The sequence below is a fragment of the Zalophus californianus genome, chromosome 13 (assembly GCF_009762305.2).
Source record: "Zalophus californianus isolate mZalCal1 chromosome 13, mZalCal1.pri.v2, whole genome shotgun sequence".
Taxonomy (NCBI): domain Eukaryota; kingdom Metazoa; phylum Chordata; class Mammalia; order Carnivora; family Otariidae; genus Zalophus; species Zalophus californianus.
The window spans coordinates 50,367,965-50,386,998 of NC_045607.1; the positions used below are offsets into that span (position 1 = coordinate 50,367,965).

The window sequence follows — 19,034 nt, forward strand, 5'->3', positions numbered from 1 at the left end:
GAGATCCATACTTAGTCACATAATAGTTAAACTGTTGGAAGCCAAAACCAAAGATTTGGAAAGAAGCAAAAGAGAAAAAAATACTTGTACAGGGAAATGACAATAACAACTGAATTTTCATCAGAAACAGTGGAGGACTGAAGGCAGCGAGATGGCCTAGTCAAAGTACAGAAAGGAACAAACTGTCAACCAAGGATTCTATAACTAGTAAAAGATTATGTTTCAAAAATTAAGAGAAAATAAGGACATTCCAAGATAGACTAGCTGACTTGCCTTACAGGAAATAAAAAGGAAGTCCTTTGGGCTGGATTAATACTAAATGGTAACACAAATCCACATAAGGAAATAAAGAGCACTGGTAAAGGTAGTTATGTAGGTAAATGTCTACTTTTTTCTATTTTAAAAAACAACCAATAATTATAAAACTGCAAGGATTGTATCAAGGTTGTTTTAACATCAGAAAATAAATTAATATACCACATTTATAAAGTAAAAGACAAAGCCACATGATTAGTAGACACAGAGAAAACATTTGACAATATCTGATAACCATAAAAGCTCTCAACAAGCTACCATTAGAAGGAAACTTCCTCAGCCTGCTAAAGGGTATCCACAGAAAACCCTATAGCTAATATCATACTTAATGCAGAAAGACTGAGCACTTTCCTCCCTAAGACTGGGAACCAGTCTAGCTGTCTGCTCCTTCCCCTTCCATTGAACATTGTATGGGAGGTTATAGCCAGTACACAGTGCAAGAAGAATAAAAAAAAGCATCTAAGTTAGGAAGACACAAAACTGTCTTTATTCTCAGACAACATAATCCTGTATGCAGATAATCCTAAGGAATTCACAGAGAACTACTAGAATGAATACATAAGTTCAGCCAAATATGTATAATATATATTTCTATATATTAACATTGACAATCTGAAAATGAAATTAAGAAAAAGTTCTCTTTAATAGCTTCAAAATTAATAAAATATTTGGGATAATTTTTGAAAAAGAAGTGTAAGACTTGTACACTGAACTTCGAAAACAGTGCAGAGAGAAATATCTAAATAGATGGTGAGACAATCCATGTACATGGGTTAGAAGATACAATACTATTAACATAACATAATAAAAAAATTAAAAAAAAATAAGACCATGAAAAAAAAAAACCCAATACTATTAAGATAGAGTCGCTCCCAAACTGATCTAAAGATTCAATGCTGTTTCTATCAAAGTCCCAACAGACTGTTTTTTACCCCCAGAAATTGGAAAGCTGATCCCAAATTTTATATATTAAATTGAAATAAACCAGAATAGCTAAAATTTTGTCATTTTGTCAAATGATGCTGGAAAAATTGAAGATCCACATACAAAAAGATGAACTTAGATCTTTACCTCACATCATACTCAAAAATCAGAAAGGATCAGAGACCTAGATAGAAGAGCTAAAACTATAAACCTTTTAGACTAAGACATAGGAAAAAAAATTCATCTTAAAAAAAAATAAAACTGTGTGCTTCAAAAGACACCATTAAGAAAATGAGACTATAAGTAATAAATAGGAAAAAATACTTACAAATCACTTATCTGGTATAGGACTTTTATCCAGAATATGCAAATAACTCATAACTCAATAGTAAGATGACAATTAAAAAAAATGGGCAAATGACTTGAGAAGACATTTTACCAAAGAAGGACATATGAATGGCTAATAAGCACATGCAGAGATATTCAACATTGTTTGTTACTTTTAAAATTTTAAAAATGTCAGTTGAAATATATAGTTGGCATATAATAAATTGGTTTCAGGTGTATAACATAGTGATTCAACAATTACATACATTATAAAATGCTCATCATGGTAAGTATATTACACATTATAGACTCTATTCCCTATGCTATACTTTTCATCCCTGTGACTCATAAGTGCAAGTTTGTATTTCTTAGTCTCCTTCACCCATTTTGCCCAGCCTCCATTACCCTTTTGGCAACCACCAGTTCTTTGTATTTAAGAGTCTGATTGTTGTTGTTGTTCGTTTTGTTTTTTAGATTCCACACACATGTGAAATCATATGGTATTGGTCTTTCTCTGTCTGACTTATTTCACTTAGTGTAATATCCTCTAGGTCGATGCATGTTGTTATGCATGGCAAGATTTCATTCTTTTTACGGGTAATATTCCATTGTGTACATATAACACATCTTTATTCATTCATCTATAAGTAAACACTTGGGTTGCTTCCATATCTTGGCTATTGTAAGTAATGCTGCAGTAAACAGAGGGATTCATATATCTTTTCAAATTAGTGTTTTTGTTTTTATTTTTTGAAAGATTTTATTTATTCATTTGACAGAGAGAGCACAAGCAGGGGGGAGCAGAGAGGGAGAGGGAGAAGTAGTCTCCCCACTGAGCAGAGGGCCCGATGTGGGGCTTGATCCTAGGATCCTGGGATCACAACCCAAGCTGAAGGCAGATGCTTAACCAACTGAGCCGCCCAGGTGCCCCAGTGTTTTTATTTTCTTTGGGTAAATACCTAGTAGTGGAATTATTGGATCATATGATATTTCTATTTAAAAAATTTTGAGGAACTTCCATACTGTCTTCCAGAGTGGCTGCACCAATTTATTTAACTTGGTTAAGTTCCCACCAACAGTGTATGAGGGCTCCCTTTTCTCTATATCCTCACCAACATTTGGTTTTTCTTGTATTTTTGATACTAGCCATTCTGACTGGTCTGAGGTAATACCTTATTATGGTTTTAATTTGCATTTCCCTAATGATTAGTGATGTTGAGCAACTTTTCATGTGTCTGCTGGCCATCTATATGTCTTGTTTGGAAAATGTCTATTAAGGTCCTCTCCCCATTTTAAAATTGAGTTGTGTTTTTTAGCTATTGAGTTGTAGGAGTTCTTTATATATTTTGGATAGTAGTCCCTTATCTGATATATGATTTGCAAATATCTTCTCCCATTCAGTATGTCACCTTTTCCTCTTACTGATGGTTTCCTTTGCTGTACAAAAGCTTTTTAGTTTGATGTAGTCCCAATAGTTTTTTTGATTTTGTTTCCCTTGCAGAAGGAGACAGATCCAGAAAAATCATCCTAAATTTGTCCAAGAGGTTACTGCCTATATTTTAGAAGTTTTATGGCTTGGGATGTCACATTTTGGTTTTTAAACTATTTTGATTTATTTTTGTATATGGTTTAAGAAAGTGGTCTAGTTTCATTGTTTTGCATGTAGTTACCCAGGTTTTCCAGCACCATTTATTGAAGAGAATGTCTTTTTCCCACTGCATATTCTTCCTTTGTCATAGATTAATTGATCATATATGTATATGTCTATTTCTAGGCTCTGAATTCTGCCCATTGATCTGTGAGTCTATTTTTGTGCCAGTACCGTACTGTTTTGACTACTATAGATTTATAGTATGTCTTGAAATCTGGGATTGTGATACCTCTATTCCTTCTCAATGTTGCTTTGGCTGTTTGGGTTTGTATTGTGGTTGCCTACAGATTGTAGGATTATTTGTTCTAGTTCTGTGAAAAATGCTATTGGTATTTTGATAGGGATTGCACTGAATCTGTAGATTGCTTTGGGTAATATAGAGATCTTAACAATATTAATTCTTCCAGTCCATGGAATATCTTTCCACTTGTGTCATTAATTTCTTTCATCAGTATTTTATGGTTTTCAGAGTACGGGTCGTTTGTCTCCTTAGTTAAGTTTATTCTTAGGTATTTTATTATTTTTGGCACACTTGTAAATAAAATTGTTTTAATTTTTCTTTTTGCTACTTTTTAAAAAAAGATTTTATTTATTTGAGAGAGAGAGAGAATAAGTGGTGGGGAGGGGCAGAGGGAGAGAGAGAGAAGCAGCCTCCCAGCTGAGCAGAGAGCCTGATGCAGGGCTCGAGCCCAGGACCCTGGGATCATGACCTGAGCCAAAGGCAGACGCTTAACCTACTGAGTCACTCAGATGCCCCTTTTTGCTACTTTCTTACTACTGTACAGAAACACAACTGATTTCTGTGTATTAATTTTGTATTCTATAACTACTGAATTCATTTATTCTAGTAGTCTTTTGGTGGAATCTTTAGGGTTTTCTCTGTATAGTATTATGTCACCTGGAAATAGTGGCAACTTAACTTCTTCCTTGCTAATTTGATTTGGATGTCCGATTGCTGGGGCTAGGGCTTGCAGTACTATGTTGAATAAAAGTGGAAAGAATGGACATCCTTGTCTTGTTCCTGATCTTGGAGGTAAAGCTCTGAGTTTTTCATCCTTGAGGATGTTGTTAACTGTGGGTTTTTCATATATAGCCTTTATTATGTTGAAGAGTGTTCCCTCTAAACCCACTTTGTTGTTTTTTTAATCATGAATGGATATTGAATTTTGTCAAATGCTTTTTTTTTTTTACATCTATTGAGATGATTATATAGTTTTTATTCTATTTGTTGATGTGCTTATGTTGACTGATTTATGAATATTGAATCTTCCTTGCATCCTTGGAATAAATCCCAGTTGATCATGGTGAATGATCCTTTTATGTATTTTTTTCCCAATGTTGAAAGCACCACTTTATGATTTTTTATTTTATTTTATTTTTAATTTTTTTATTAACATATTATTTTTTAAAGATTTTATTTATTTATTTGAGAGAGAGAGAGAGAGAAACAGCATGAGAGGGGAGAAGGTCAGAGGGAGAAGCAGGCTCCCCGCTGAGCCGGGAGCCCCATGCAGGACTCGATCCCAGGACTCCAGGATCATGACCTGAGCCAAAGGCAGTCGCTTAACCAACTGAGCCACCCAGGCGCCCCTAACAGATTATTATTTGTTTCAGGGGTACATGTCTGTGATTCATTAGTCTCCTTTTATGTATTTTTGAATGTGGTTTGCTAATATTTTGTTGAGGATATTTGTACTTATGTTCATCAGGGATATTGGCCTGTAGTTCTCTTTTTTCATAGTGTCTTCGTCTGGTTTTGGTATCAGGGTAATGCCTCATAGAATGTATTTGGAAGCTTTCCTTCCTCTTCTATTTTTTTGGAGTAGTTTGAGGAGAATAGGTATTAACTCTTCTTTAACTGTTTGGTGGAATTCACCTGTGAATCCGTGTGGTGGTCCTGGACTCTACTTAGTGCCATTTTGTTAATTATTTTCTGGTTGTTTTTTTAGTTTATCTCTGTTCCTTTCTTCTTTTCTTGTGGTTTGTTCTCTTCCCTTGTGGTTTGTTGGCTTTCTTTCTTTAATACTATGCTTGGATTCCTTTCTCTTTATTTTTTGTGTATTATAAGTTTTTGGTTTATGGTTACCATTGGGTTCATATACAACCTCCTATGTGTATGGCAGTCTATAGGTCTATTTTAAGTTGGTGATTGCTTAAGGTTAAATACATTCTAAAAGCACTAATTTTTCCTCCCCATCTACATTTTGTGTACCTGATGTCATATTTTACATTTTTTTGTGTGTCCCTTGACTAATTTTTGTAGATATAACTGGTCTTACTACTTTTGTGTTTTAACCTCCATACTGGCATCATAAGTGATTAATCTACTACCTTTACTATATGTTTCCTTTCACTTGTGAAATTTTTTCCTTTCACAATTTTCTTCTAGTTGTGGGACTTTCTTTCCACTTAAAGAAGTCACTTTAGGGGCGCCTGGGTGGCTCAGCCATTAAGCATCTACCTTCGGCTCAGGTGGTCCTGGGATCGAGCCCTGCATCGGGCTCCCTGCTCGGCGGGGAGCCTGCTGCTCCGTCTCCCACTCCGCCTGCTTGTGTTCCCTCTCTTGCTATGTCTCTCTCTGTCAAAGAAATAAGTTAAATCTTAAAAAAAAAAAAAAGTCACTTTAACATTTCTTGTAAGTCTAGTTTAGCGGTGATGAATTCTTAACTTTTGTTTGTTTGGGAAATTCTTTCTCTCCTCCAATTCTGAATGATAGCCTTGCTGGGTAGAGTGTTCTTGGTTGTAGGTTTTTCCTTTCAGCACCTTGAATATCATGCCAGTCTGGCCTGCAAAGTTTCTGCTGAAAAGTCAGCTCACAACCTTATGGGGATTCCCTTGTATGTAACTGTTTTCTCCGCCTGCTCTTAAGATTCTCTCTTTATCTTAACCTTTGTGACTTTAATTATTATATGTCTAGGTGTGGATCTCCTTGGTTCATCTTGTTAGGGGCTCTCTGTGCCTCCTGGATCTTGGCTGTCTGTTTCATTCCATACACTAGGAAAACTTTCAGCTATTATTTCTTCAAAGAGGTTTTCTGCCCCCCTTACGTCTCTTTCTTCTGGGGCCTCTATAGTGTGAATGTTATTACGCTTGATGATGTTGCAGATATCCCTTAACCTATTCTCATTTTTATTTATTTATTTATTATTTATTTATTTATTTATTTAAAGATTATTTATTTATTTGAGAAAGCGAGAATGAGAGAGAGAGAGAGAGCACATGAGAGGGGGGAGGGTCAGAGGGAGAAGTAGACTCCCCGCCGAGCAGGGAGCCCGATGCGGGACTTGATCCCGGGACTCCAGGATCATGACCTGAGCCGAAGGCAGTTGCTCGACCAACTGAGCCACCCAGGCGCCCCAACCTTTTCTCATTTTTAAATATTCTTTTTTCTCTTTTCCTTGGTTGCTTTCATTATCCTGTCTTCCAGATTATTGACCCATTTTTCTGCATCCTTGAATCTGCTGTTGATTCCCTTGTGGTGTATTTTTAATTTCAGTTATGTATTCCGTTGTTACTGGTTCTTTTTTATATTTCCTGTCTCTTTTTTATGTTCTCACTGAAAACTCTTCTCTCGGGTCCATTGAGTATCTAGCATATTGCTTATCTCTGTTTTGTTTAGCTCTTTTTTTGTGTGTGTGGCTTTGTCTAGTTCTTTCATTTGGGACATATTCCTGTGTCTGCTCCTTTTGTTTAACTCGATGTTTCTTTTTATTGCCATCATGAGTTATTGGGGAAATGTAAAGTAAACTGTAATGGGATACCACTAAACACCTACTACAGTGTCTATAATTAAAAAAAAGTGTTGGTGAAGGTATGGAGGAATTAGAACTTTCACAAATTGCTGGTGAGAATGTAAAATGGTATGTCTACTTTGGAAAGTTTGTACTATCTTAAAAAGTTAAACATATATTTGCCATATAACCTAGCCATTCTGCTCTTGGTATCTACCTAAAAGACATGAAATATATATCCATACAAAGACTTGACCACGAATGTTCATAGGAGAAATTTTCCTAATAGTCAACAAATAGAAACAACCCAAATATTCATCAGTCGATGAATGGGTAAGCAGAATTTGGTATATCCATATAATGTAATACTATTCAGCAATAAAAGGAGTGAACTGATACATGCTACAACAGGGATGAATCTCAATTATGTTCCATGAAAAAAAGCCAAATGCAAAACACTATATATTGTGTAATTCTATTTATATAAAATGTCCAGAAAAGGCACATCTATAGAGACCAAGAGCAGATAGAATGGTTGTCTGGTAATGGGAGTAAAGATTAATTGCAGATGGGCTTGATCAATATTTTTGGGGCAGAAATGTTCTATAACTGGATTTTGGTGATGGTTGCCCAGCTCTGTAAAAGTTATTGCATAATTAAAAAATGTAAGATGGTGCACCCATTTTGTGTTATACAGATTATATTTCAGTAAAAGTGTTTTTAAAAAGTGTGCCTGTGGACTCCACTGGTATTGGCTATATATAACCAAGTCTCCTGAGAAGCTGCGTTTGTTCTTAACTCTTTGTAAAGCTGTAAGCAGGAGAATTCCCTGTGGATTCAGAGGGTTCACTAGGATTTCATATTGGTTACTTTAGATCTGGTAATTGACGGACACAGTGGGGGCAATGTAGGACTTGGGTGTGAGCCCAGTATTATGAAAAGAATGGAAGCATTATCAAGGTGTTTGAATGGTATGGTTTGCTATCCTATTCTTCTCACCTAGATTTTTTTTTTTTAAAAGATTTCATTTATGTATTTATTTATTTGAGAGAGAGAGAGCATGAGAAGGGGGAGAGTCAGAGGGAGAAGCAGACTCCCTGCTGAGCAGAGAGCCCGATGTGGGACTCGACCCCGGGACTCCAGGATCATGACCTGAGCCACAGGCAGTTGCTTAACCAACTGAGCCACCCAGGTGCTCCTCTCACCTAGATTTTTAGTTTCAAAGCTGCCCCTAGGATTTGTGTGGGGAAGTTACTTTAAAAGCATCCTATAGTGAAATTTGAGGACAAAACTTGCTCCTCAGGATGCATGGAGGCCATCTTTAGGGCAGATTTCCTTTGGGTGCAGGCCTCTTATTATCATGGCCCTGCCAGTCCCCCAGCAAAGGTTCCTCTTAAGACAGATATCCCCTACATATGGTTGGCCTATTCTTTTCATTCTTCAAGCATTCTGAAATTCTTCTTCGGCAAATATTCTCTGATTATATTTCATTAGTCTTTCCTTTAACCTTCATTCTCTCTAGATATATTGTGCTCCTAGCTGTAATAGAGGCTGTGGGAAGAGCATGACTTTGGAGTCAACTGTATGGTTTAGATTCCAACTCTTAATTCCCTAGCCATATGACTTTTAGAAAAGTTTCTTAGGCTCTCTGAGACCTGATCTTGGAAATTGGTAAAATAGAGATAATTACACCATACAAAGAATTATTGTAAGATGAAACAAGGTCATGTATGGAAATCCCTGAGGACAGTTAGCTGGTACATAGTCAGTGTTCCTTGATTGTCAGAACCAGGTAATGGATTAGGTCCAGTGCATGGATTCTGGACCTGGATTTGCAGCCATGCTTTTTCACTTCTAGCCAAGCGACCTTGGGCAAGTTCCCTAAGTTCTCTGTGCCTCTCTTTCTGCATCTATAAAATGGGCATATTGAAAGCACCCACCTGATTAGGCCTGTCTGAAGATTAAATAAGTTAATATAGAAAGTTTTAGAATATTGCCTATCACATGATAAACTCTATGCACGTGGCAGCTGCTATTCTCTCTCCACCCAATACAATGCCTTCATTCCCTTGGGGCAGCATATTTGATTTATGTGGATTAAATGTGTGGGTTATAGAGATATAATCATGGTCACCCCATGGATGAGAAGGGAGATCTGCTTGGTCTGGCTGGTGGCCCACCAGCAGTGGGTTGTGAATCGCCTGTCTCACCATGCTCATCTTCCCACTCTGTGCTGATTCAGAGAGGGCCCCTTCCCCATAGAGGAACAGAACTGTTCTTGGATCAAGGTACACCAGTGGTTGCACTCCTCAGCTGGAATCAAATTCCTAGATCCTTCCACAGCTGTGGACCCTCTAAAATCCCTGCATGTAGCATTGTGGGTTATGATGAGACTCCTGTAAATTTATCTGTTCTGCATAGTAACTTGCAAATACCATAAAGTTGAAATATTAAGCCCTTGGTTGAGGTAGTGGAAGAGATCTACTCTATTCTTCCTTTGTCTCAAGGATGACCTCATTGGAGACTGGTTTAAGGTTTTTGGGCCCCTTAGAATACATGTAGGTTAAGTGGACTTGATTTAAAGTAATTACCACTATCGTTTTATTTTCAGCTGATTACTTACCCTGGAACCAACCAAGACGAGAGCTCCTTCGTCCAGCACACCACTGCCAGCCAGCATTGACCAAGTTTGATAGTAGAACTACACACCAGGATGACTATTCTGTAAAGGGCCGAGTGAACACCATGAACTATAAGCCTCTGGCCATGCCCAAGCTCTGTAACATACCCCTGGAGGATCTGACTAACTACAAGATGAGCTACGTGGCCCACCCTATGGAGAAGCGCTTTGTGTATGAAGCAGAGAAGTTCAGACCCTGTGAAATCCCCTTTGAAAGTCTTACTACCCACAAAGAATCCTACCGGGGCCTGATGGGAGAGCCAGCCAAGAGCTTGAAACCTGTAGCCAGGCCCTGTGGTTTAGACACACCTTTCTCTAACGCCACTGAATTTCGAGATAAATACCAAGCTTGGCCAATGCCCCAGATATTCTCCAAAATTCCTGTCACTTATGTCCCTCCTGAAGAAAAGATGGACCTTCTGACAACAGTGCAGGCCCATTACACAAAGCCTAATGGTGCCCCAGCTCAGTCCTGCCGACCAGTGCTCTCAGTCAAGAAGGGTGGCCGCTTTGAAGGCTCCACTACCACCAAGGACGACTATAAACAGTGGCCTGGCATGCGCCTGGAACTAGTCAAGCCTGTTCCCCAGCTGAACATTCCCACCGAGCCCTTGGATTGTCTGACCACAACTCGGGCCCACTATGTGCCCCACCCACCCATCAATACCAAAAGTTGTAAGCGTCCCTGGGCCAGCTCCCAAGGAAATATCCCTGTGGAGGGCCAGACCACATACAATATCAGCTATACTCCCAAGGATATGGGCAGGTGCCTGGCTTCCTACGCTGAGCCCCCTGGCTACATCTTTGAGGAAACGGATGCTTTGGGGCACAGGATATACAGGCCAGTTTCCCAGACAGGTTCTCTGCAGAGCAGCCGTCTTTCTGTAGGTGATTCGGAAAACCCCAACCAGCAGGAGTTGGCGGTGTCAGCCTGATTTTGAAAAATCGTTACTTAGAAATTGCACAATACTTTTAAAAGCGGATGATTGAGAGTTATTCATTGGCAAAAAAGAATTCCCCAAAATGGAAAAAAAAAAAGTCTTCATCATCATTTCCAGGACACTTGAATAAAATGAGAATCGCTTGACTCAAGGAAAATGACATTTAATCACTGGCTAAGTATTCCCCTTAACCCTCCCTCTGCTGCCTCCACCACTTGGGTCCCTTACCTTGTGCTGATGGAATCAAAGCTGGTCTCAAGGGTTCTTCTTTGAACCAGAACTATTTTATTAATTTAATCATTGTATGAATTGACATTGTAATTAACCCTTGCCAAGTATGAAGTGCTAAAGAATAAACTTTATTTTGGGGGGAATGAATCTGTAGGTCTATGTGTTCACCCCCATGTGCTGTCTATGCAGAGAACGGACTGTGTTCCTTGGGACCTTTGGGGAGGTTTCAGACTACAGCCCCCATTGCACTCCAGTACTCATGGGAGTGCTTTGAACTCAGTCTGGAATTTTGTGTTCGCTCTGCCCAGGGCTGCTTTACAGGGCATCTTTCTACCTTTTCACACCATGACATACTGGCAAGAATAGTGCTGTCTGAACGGGGCTTGGGTCTTTTTAGGCACAGGAAGGGGAGAGGGGAGAAAGAGATCCTATGGCAGTCCCAGGGGAGCATGGACTTGCCAGGTCTCTCTTACCCCCAAACCAGTGCTGGCTCTGATTCCAGGGCGAGGGGGAGGCAAAGGGACCCTTGGCAACCGGGTAGTTGGCAGGCTCCCCCTGGGCTGTGAGCAGAAACTGTGGGCTCTCTAAGTACTTGAAGCCTGAAAAAATTGCTGTATGCTGGGCTGGTTCTTAGAAGGCTAGATCTGCTTTTCCTGAAATAACAGCTGTTACCAGACTTGTGACAAAGCTTGACATAGTGATGATTTGGACCCTGCCCTGGAGAAAGGGCTGGAGGTTTCTCTTTTGGGTCAAAGGCTTGATTCTAAGGCTAAGTAATTCGGTGATTTAAAAAAAATTTTTAATTGGAAAGAATTGAGGAAAGATTTTGTCCAAGAGGACCTATGCCAGGTCAGATGGGTTCACGATGTGGGTGAACCTCACTCAGAGCGATGCGGGCTGACACCAGGGACACTCACCTCCCTTCTGAGTCCACAGAACCCCAAATCTACTCCATGGTCTTAAAAAACTTAGGAATGGTGTGTGAAGGAGGAAATTTCAGCTCAAGTTTGTAGAGCTGGGTTTAGGTTCAGTGCCTGGCTCATGGGTGAGAAACCCGTGTCTTTTATCTGGGGTCCTGTCTTTCCAAGTCTCTTCCTTACCTGGCCCAGACCTCTCAGGTCCCCGTGCCTTGCAGCCTCCCTATGAGGTTGGTTTGTATCACTGGGTTGGGATCAAAATCATTTAATACTCTTGTTGCTTATATGGGGTCTGGATACCTGCCTCTGTGGGGTAGAGAGGCTGAGGGAAGTTATGCAAGTTGTGCCCAAGGCCACACATCATGGAGAGCACCAAGGTCAAGATTGGAAGCCAGGCGTCAGATTCAAGATCCAGTGCTCTTCCCATGGGGCCAGGTACCTCCTATCTGCTGTGTCCCAGATCGCATGGCTCCACCAGCACATCAAAACCACATTTTCTCTGTCTGAGCTCCTTCCTGGAGTGCGTTAAGCTAAAGAAGACCACTAAGGAGGGTAGGTTTTATTACTTTTATTTCGTAAGTTTTATAAATCAGAGAAATACTGGCAGTTGACTTGAAAAGCCACATAGTGCTAAATGCTTATAAGAATGCAACAATCTCTTAGGCTCCAGCACCTTGGCCTCCCCTGTTATGGCTTCCCCATAGAAGAATTTAAAATTATTTTTGTCTGTTTCTGCTAATATTTTCCTTTATATTCCTAAGTCCTATGCATTTACTATTGTTGGTTAACTTACGGATTTTAGACATGGTCTGTTTTGGTAGACTGGGAATTTTAATTTGCTTATACTTCCTGCTTCTCTCTCCCCCTTCTCAGTGTAGTTATAGGGTGGTGCTCAGTATATCAAGACCGATAAGCTTTTCTAATGTTTCTGATGAGTACAAAGAAACTGAAGAAGGATGGATGGACCTGGCTGATTAAAGAGTGCTAGCCCTCTTGGGGTGAGGGATTTCCTTTGAGTCCTTCCTTTGTGCCATGTAGGGGTGGCCTCCAGGGTGACCCCAGGCCAGATGAGCCACTTAGGGCATCCCTACCTTGCCAACTTCTCCCAGAATTAAGGAATCTGCTCTCTCCTACTGCCTGTCCTTTTTTGGTCTCAAAATATCCTTCTTATTATGAAAGTGGTTAATACAGTGAAAAATACAGGAAACACAAACTACATAAAGGGGATACAGGTAGCTATTACAGGGGCTCGTGGAACCCAGTGGTTAGCAACATATGTGTAAGGAGAAAGTCCAGCAGACCTGGGCTTGCTTTCTGGCCCTTGTCACCCATTGGCTAGGAGACCTTGGTCAACTTCTTTAAAATGTGAATAATAGCAGTAGTGGCCCCATGGCTTCATTGTTGGTGTCAACGATAGAATATATGTCAATCACTTAGCCCTGGCTAATGGTGAGCTCTCATTTAGGTATAGGTGAGGATGATGAGGATGATGAAGAGGGCTGCTGACTTCTGCCTTGCTGAATCTACTCATGATTTTATTGGCCACTGTTTACAAGTGTGAAGGTAAGCAGGACTGCTCATGTGTTCTATTTGGCCTAATTTACCAAGGAAAATACTCACTTTTTTTCCCCATATAGTTTTTAGTTTTTCTGAGTTGGGGTTGCTCCCTGTGCTCTCTGGAAATGGCATTTTCGGAAGTAACTGGGGCCAGGAGGAGGGAAACAGGGGCTTCTTGTTAGTCACTTCTGTGTATCCGGCTTCCATGTAAGAGTTTGTGGGAAACAGCTCTATTAAGTCACCTGCACACGCATGAGCGCACTGCTCTAGCACCTGATAGGATTGTGTTTGACAAACCCTGGCGATGCAGGACTTCAAACACGTGGTCTTCTCCAGAAAATATGGACAAATTTATAATTTATATTGTATAATTTTTCACTTGTGAGAATGAAGTGGGAGCTTCATCACCTACCACAGCCCAGCGTCTCAAAGCTTTATGCACATTAAGAAAGAAAAAGTATTAGAGAGCAAAGAGAGAACACGTCTTATGGCCAAGCGGGGAACCTGCCCCAGGGGAGAACTCGGTATGCTCTGGGGATGAGGTTCTGGGGAAGAAAACAGGCATAGGACTTTTGAAGCCAAAGATGGCCAACTCTTTTTTTTTTTTTTTAAAGATTTTATTTATTTGAGAGAGAGCACACAAGCAGGGGGGAAGGGGCAGAGGGAGAGGGAGAAGCAGACTCCCTGCTGAGCAAGGAGCCTGATGGGGGACTCGATCCCAGGACCCTGAGATCATGACTTGAGCCAAAGGCAGACCCTTAACCGACTGAGCCACCCAGGCACCTCCAAACTCTGTGTTATCAGAGGAAAGCAGAGTCTCCCAGTGTGGCCGATGGGCCAATGGGCTGCAGCTAGTGAGATTTGTTGGTGTGGAAGCCCTGCGCTGGTTGGACATGGTTTGCTGGTTTGAGGTATGGTGCCCAAACCATATGGTGCCATGGATATGGGATGAGATCCCACTCCCTGTCTGTGCCGTGCACAGGGCAGCCCCTATGTGGGCGGGGCAGGTCCTATCCCCTGGGGCGCTGGACATTGGGCCACCTGCATGAGTCAAGGCCCTAGCACATCACTCTCATTTTTTGGTGATCAGGAACCCCCTCTCTACTTTGCCTCCCAGTTAGGGTATAAACACAGCACTAAGAACAGGTTAAAGGACCCTGCATTCTGTTACTTGTTGCATGTTCACAAGGGTCAATGTCTTGAAGGAAGAACCTCCCTTTCTTGGCTTGGCTCTAAGATCTTAGGCCTGGCCAGGGCTGGAGGGTGGAGCTGCCATCCCCATTGTTAGCCCCATTTGTCCCCCTGCTTTCTACGGTAGCTGGTGTTTCCAACCCCAAACCCCGGCCGGGCTCTGTCTTGCACACCTGCTCCCTATCAGCTCTAGCTCTCTCGGGACAGTTTTGTTTGAAGCTGCGGCTTCTCCTTCTGCACTTGTCAGTCTTCATTCTCCCATCTGTCTCTTGTCTCCTTCACCTTTCCTGAAACCCCTTGTCCACTGACGACCCTCCTCCCATCTTCTTCACCTACAGCATTTGATAATTTCATTACTGCTTTATTATAGCTTACTATGCTGTGTGTGAGCGGGGCAGGAAGGAGACCAGCGCAAACAGGTAGGCTGCCCCTTGTCCTCGCATAGGCGGAGCTAGGTGAAAGTGATAAAGCACACATGGGATTTGTTGGCGTTTTCTTAACTGGACAGCATACCTAGAGGGTGACTTTCCCCCCTGATTGGACAGAAGGGCAAGTGTGGGCAGTGTGGAATAAGTACCAGGCCAACTGGCGTGTACGGGTGATGGGGGCCCTGGTGTGGGCCATTCGCTTCTGGACCACAGGCTCTTTCTAAGCCTGTGCACACGGCATCAGACAGTGCTCCCCCACCAGCGTCTTTGGCCTCAACCATCCTCCCTCTGACCCTTCTTAGCTATCACCAACAGTTTCACACAGGGAGGGTCTGGGGGGCTCGGAGACAGCCCGCAACCGAGCAGAGACCCCGCAGCCTGGTTGCGACATGAGGGGGAGCAGCCCTGGCCTGGGCCAGGCTCCGCGCTGGGGGTGCAAGCACTCTGTTTCATGGTTTGCTTTCACGTTGTGCCCTCCGAACACCTTTCATTGCAGTCTCAATGCCATAAACGTATGGGAAATAACCTACATAGTTAGAATCACTGTCCTCCCCACCACACTCCAAGCTTCTGCCTCTAAAGCAGGAGTGAAACTGACAACTCCAAAGCAATGCGACTGGCACGCCCATACCTTTCCACAGTGATGCACCTTTTTGGGATCTGGTCACTCAGGGCATAAAGATGAACTGAGGATCGTTTTCCTCTCAAAGTGCTTTTCAGTTGTGCGGTTGCCAAGAGGAAGTAGGCAGGCCAGGTGCGGGTGTGCACAGGTTCTAGCCGCAGATTAAATGGCGCCCTGGCTCCTCAGGCCTGCCCTGCCCTCCCAGCCCACATCTGGTCAGCAGCCGGGAAGCGGGAAGACAGAGGCCCTTCTGAGCATAAATACTGGGGGTGGCGGGCAGGCAGGGGTGTTTTCTTTGGCAGAGCAGGCTTGGAATTTCCACACGGCTGGCCTAGCAGGTGCTTGGCTCCTCCCCACTTTGGGGGTGCACCACGAGCCCTGGAACCTGTAAACCTTCCAGAACATAAGCTCTGGATTCTGGAAAAGGCATCAGGGTAATGCTAGGCTGGGCTGTGCTTTACGTCCTCCTTCTGCATCACAGGTGCCCCTGGTCCTTGTTTCTGGATCTTTGGACACTGACATGAGAAGACCTGATGGCTTTTTCTTGTCAAGACCTGGCGTGTGGCAGCAAACCCAGGTTGATGTTAACCAAAAGGATTCAGGAACTTTCCATGCCTGTGATGGAATCTAACACTGATTTTCTTGGGCTTTTGGTGTCCAGACCAGCCTGCCTGCCCACCTGCACCCTGCCCACCTCCCCAGGGCCAAGGCTATTCTTTCACTGGCAAGGGGGCAGTGGGGTTACTCCCTCACTGTCCCAATCTCCTTCCATTTCATGTCATAGGATCATAAAACGGGGGAGCCCACAAATACCCTTGAAGCAGGCAAGTAGTGACTTGAGAAACATAAGCAGATGGAATGCTTGAAAAATGACTAAAATTTGGCATCTCTGCCAATGAATGACTTACAAACTAAGAAATGGAATTTTGAGGATGATAGGCTCTCCCAGACTCAAAAAACCCCCACAAACCTCACTTTTCGTTTTAAAGTTCCTAGGCAGAGTTCAGTGCTTACTATCAATTTGGAGCAGCTCTTTGTTTGGCTAGGTATTGTAACACCTCCCATAATCGAAGGCCAGTTATTTGGAAACTTCCATGTCCAAAACTGAGGCCAGAGCCTGGACACACGCTGCCTTTAAGTTGCCAAAATCCCTGGCATGCGTTTCATGTATGGAAACTCAGGTACTTTATGCAGTGTGCACCCCCAATCCTGGCGCTCACTCTGCTCATATTGGCTCCTCTCCCTCATTTTTCCTTTCTTTCCTTGCTTTTTTTTTTTAAATACAGTTCCAATGAATTTCTCTTATCTAGTTTACTGGCCCTCAGAAGAGCAGCAGGGGTTTCTGCTGGAGCCAAAGACCTAACCAGAAAAGACAGCTTGGCAGTGGGGTTTGAGACCAAAATATGGTTTAAAGTGTAGAACTCAACAGTATGGCCCCTCAGGAATTGTGACCCCAATGTAGCAATTAAAAAAGTGTATGTACACACACAGTTGCACATACATTTTATGAAGTCTGGAAAAATATACCATAGTTTATGCTTATGATCCCAATTTAATACAAATGATTAATTATACACCTACATTTTTAAAGTCTGGTCAAATGCATCAACAGTGCTGGACAAATGAGTTCCCATTTGTCTCATTTGTCCAGAATGATAAAGGAATGGAGCTTTGGAGTGTTTGAATATGAGGTTAACCTACAGGTAATTATCTATTAGCTTTTCTGAAGGTATTTTCTGTGGAAGAGAAACTGATATGATCTTCAAAAAAACTGCATTGGACACCTAAGTTTGGGAGAGGCTGCAAATTATATCACCCGGTTTGAGATTCATACTGCATGATAATATTTTGAAGGCTCTGTGAAACCCTATAGTAAAGGAACCTTGTTTCACTTTGTATCATCCAGTGCATGAGTCCGTATTCTTGCAGTTACAAGTGCTCAAGCAAAAAAGGGAATTTTTTGGTTCAGGTATTCGAACAGCCTAAGGCTTTGGGATTCAGGCACAGCTGAATCCAGGGGCTTGAAGGAGATGCGATTGGTGCTTGGGCTTCATCTTTTGACTCTATTTTCTTCTGTACTGCCTTCTTAGGCCCTTTCCATGGAGTGGTTTCTAGTGATCCTTTCAGCTAAAGGGCTTTTCCTTCCCAGTGATTCTAGTAAAAAGCCTGAAGTGAGTTTCTCTTGCCTGGCTCGAGTCTCATGCTGCTCCCTGAACTGATAGCTATGGCCGGGGAGGGAGAAAATCCTCCTTGTCCAGGACTGAATCAGGGTCCCCCCACCCCTGGACTGAGTCATGTGTATGGGTGGGGTCAACCCCGTGCAGACTACAGGAACCGTGGGAGGGCTTGGGAGCAGGGTGGGTCCCCAAAGGAAGCTGAGGGATAGTTTCCAGGCAAGGGGAGGGATGAATGCTGAGCAGGCAGAAACAACAGTTTCCAACTCTGACAATAGAGCCCTTTTATTGTGTAAAACCTGTTGGAACACACATGGAGAAACCCTGCCAAGTGCTCATCATACATTTTTTTCGAATATGTTTAGAATACAGAAAAATATGCCGGCATGTGTACATGTGGTCGAGAGTTTCTGTGATGATTTAGAAACCCCAGCGGATCCTGCTGTGCCTCAAGGTCAGCTCTTGAGTGTTGAAACATCCTGGTCACTGACCGTTGAAATTGTTTGGCTTCTTGAGAAATGGGAGGTTCTGGCCTCGCCGGAGTGCGGGGCATAGGGAGCCTGGGAAAGTTCATTTACCGGACAGCGGACCATGGGTGTGTTCTCTCCGGTGTGGAGCTCGCTCGCGCTCTCTCTCTCTCTCTCTCTCGCTCTCGCTCTCGCTCTGACAGCAGCAGCACAGGACCTCTCACTGCATCCACACCTGCCTCCTGTTCTTGTTATCCCTCTGTTTGGGTGGGGACTGGAGTCTCAGGCAGGTTAAGTAACTTGGGGCAGTGGAGGAAATGATGTTTGTAGAACAAGTAGGGTGAACGGTGAAATGACGCTGTGGATTTGAAAGAAGGGGAAGGCTGGAGGGATGCAGGAGGCTGTTGATGTTGAGAGAAAAGGATGAATTGTCAAATGCCTTTCTGGGACCATGTGGTGTACAGGTGTCTGAGCTCGGGGAATGGGACCTCTGTGTGTGTGAGTGATTCTCTGCTGCACCTTGTGCTCGGCACTCAGACTTACTAATTGCTTCTGGATGCACACAAATAGCTACAAAATATTGATTGGGTTGCAACGGGACTTCTTTACACAATGCTAGGCTAATACATGGGAACAGATGATGATATCCAGGAGCTGAAGGTTATTCGAAGGGATCTTTAATTTTTTTTTTTTTTTTTTACGAGAGCAAGATTGTAGGCCCGAGGGGTGGGGGGAAGGGCAGAGGGAGAGAGAATCTTAAGCAGGCTTCATACCCAGCATGAGCCTGACCTGGGGCTTGATCTCACAACCCTGAAATCGTGACCTGAGCCAAAATCAAGAGTCGGATGCTCAACTGACTGAGCCACCCGGAAGGGATC

General features: G+C 42.5%; 1 protein-coding gene across 1 annotated transcript in view; it reads left to right on the plus strand.

Moving 5' to 3' along the window:
• SAXO1 (stabilizer of axonemal microtubules 1) overlaps positions 1-10,934 on the plus strand; it is a 112,350-nt gene extending 101,416 nt beyond the window's left edge. Inside the window, exon 4 of the mRNA XM_027616224.2 lies at positions 9,560-10,934. Within this exon, the coding sequence (XP_027472025.2) occupies positions 9,560-10,563 (1,004 nt within the window). The 3' untranslated portion in view covers positions 10,564-10,934. The remainder of the gene's footprint in view (positions 1-9,559) is intronic.
• Positions 10,935-19,034: the final 8,100 nt, after the last annotated feature.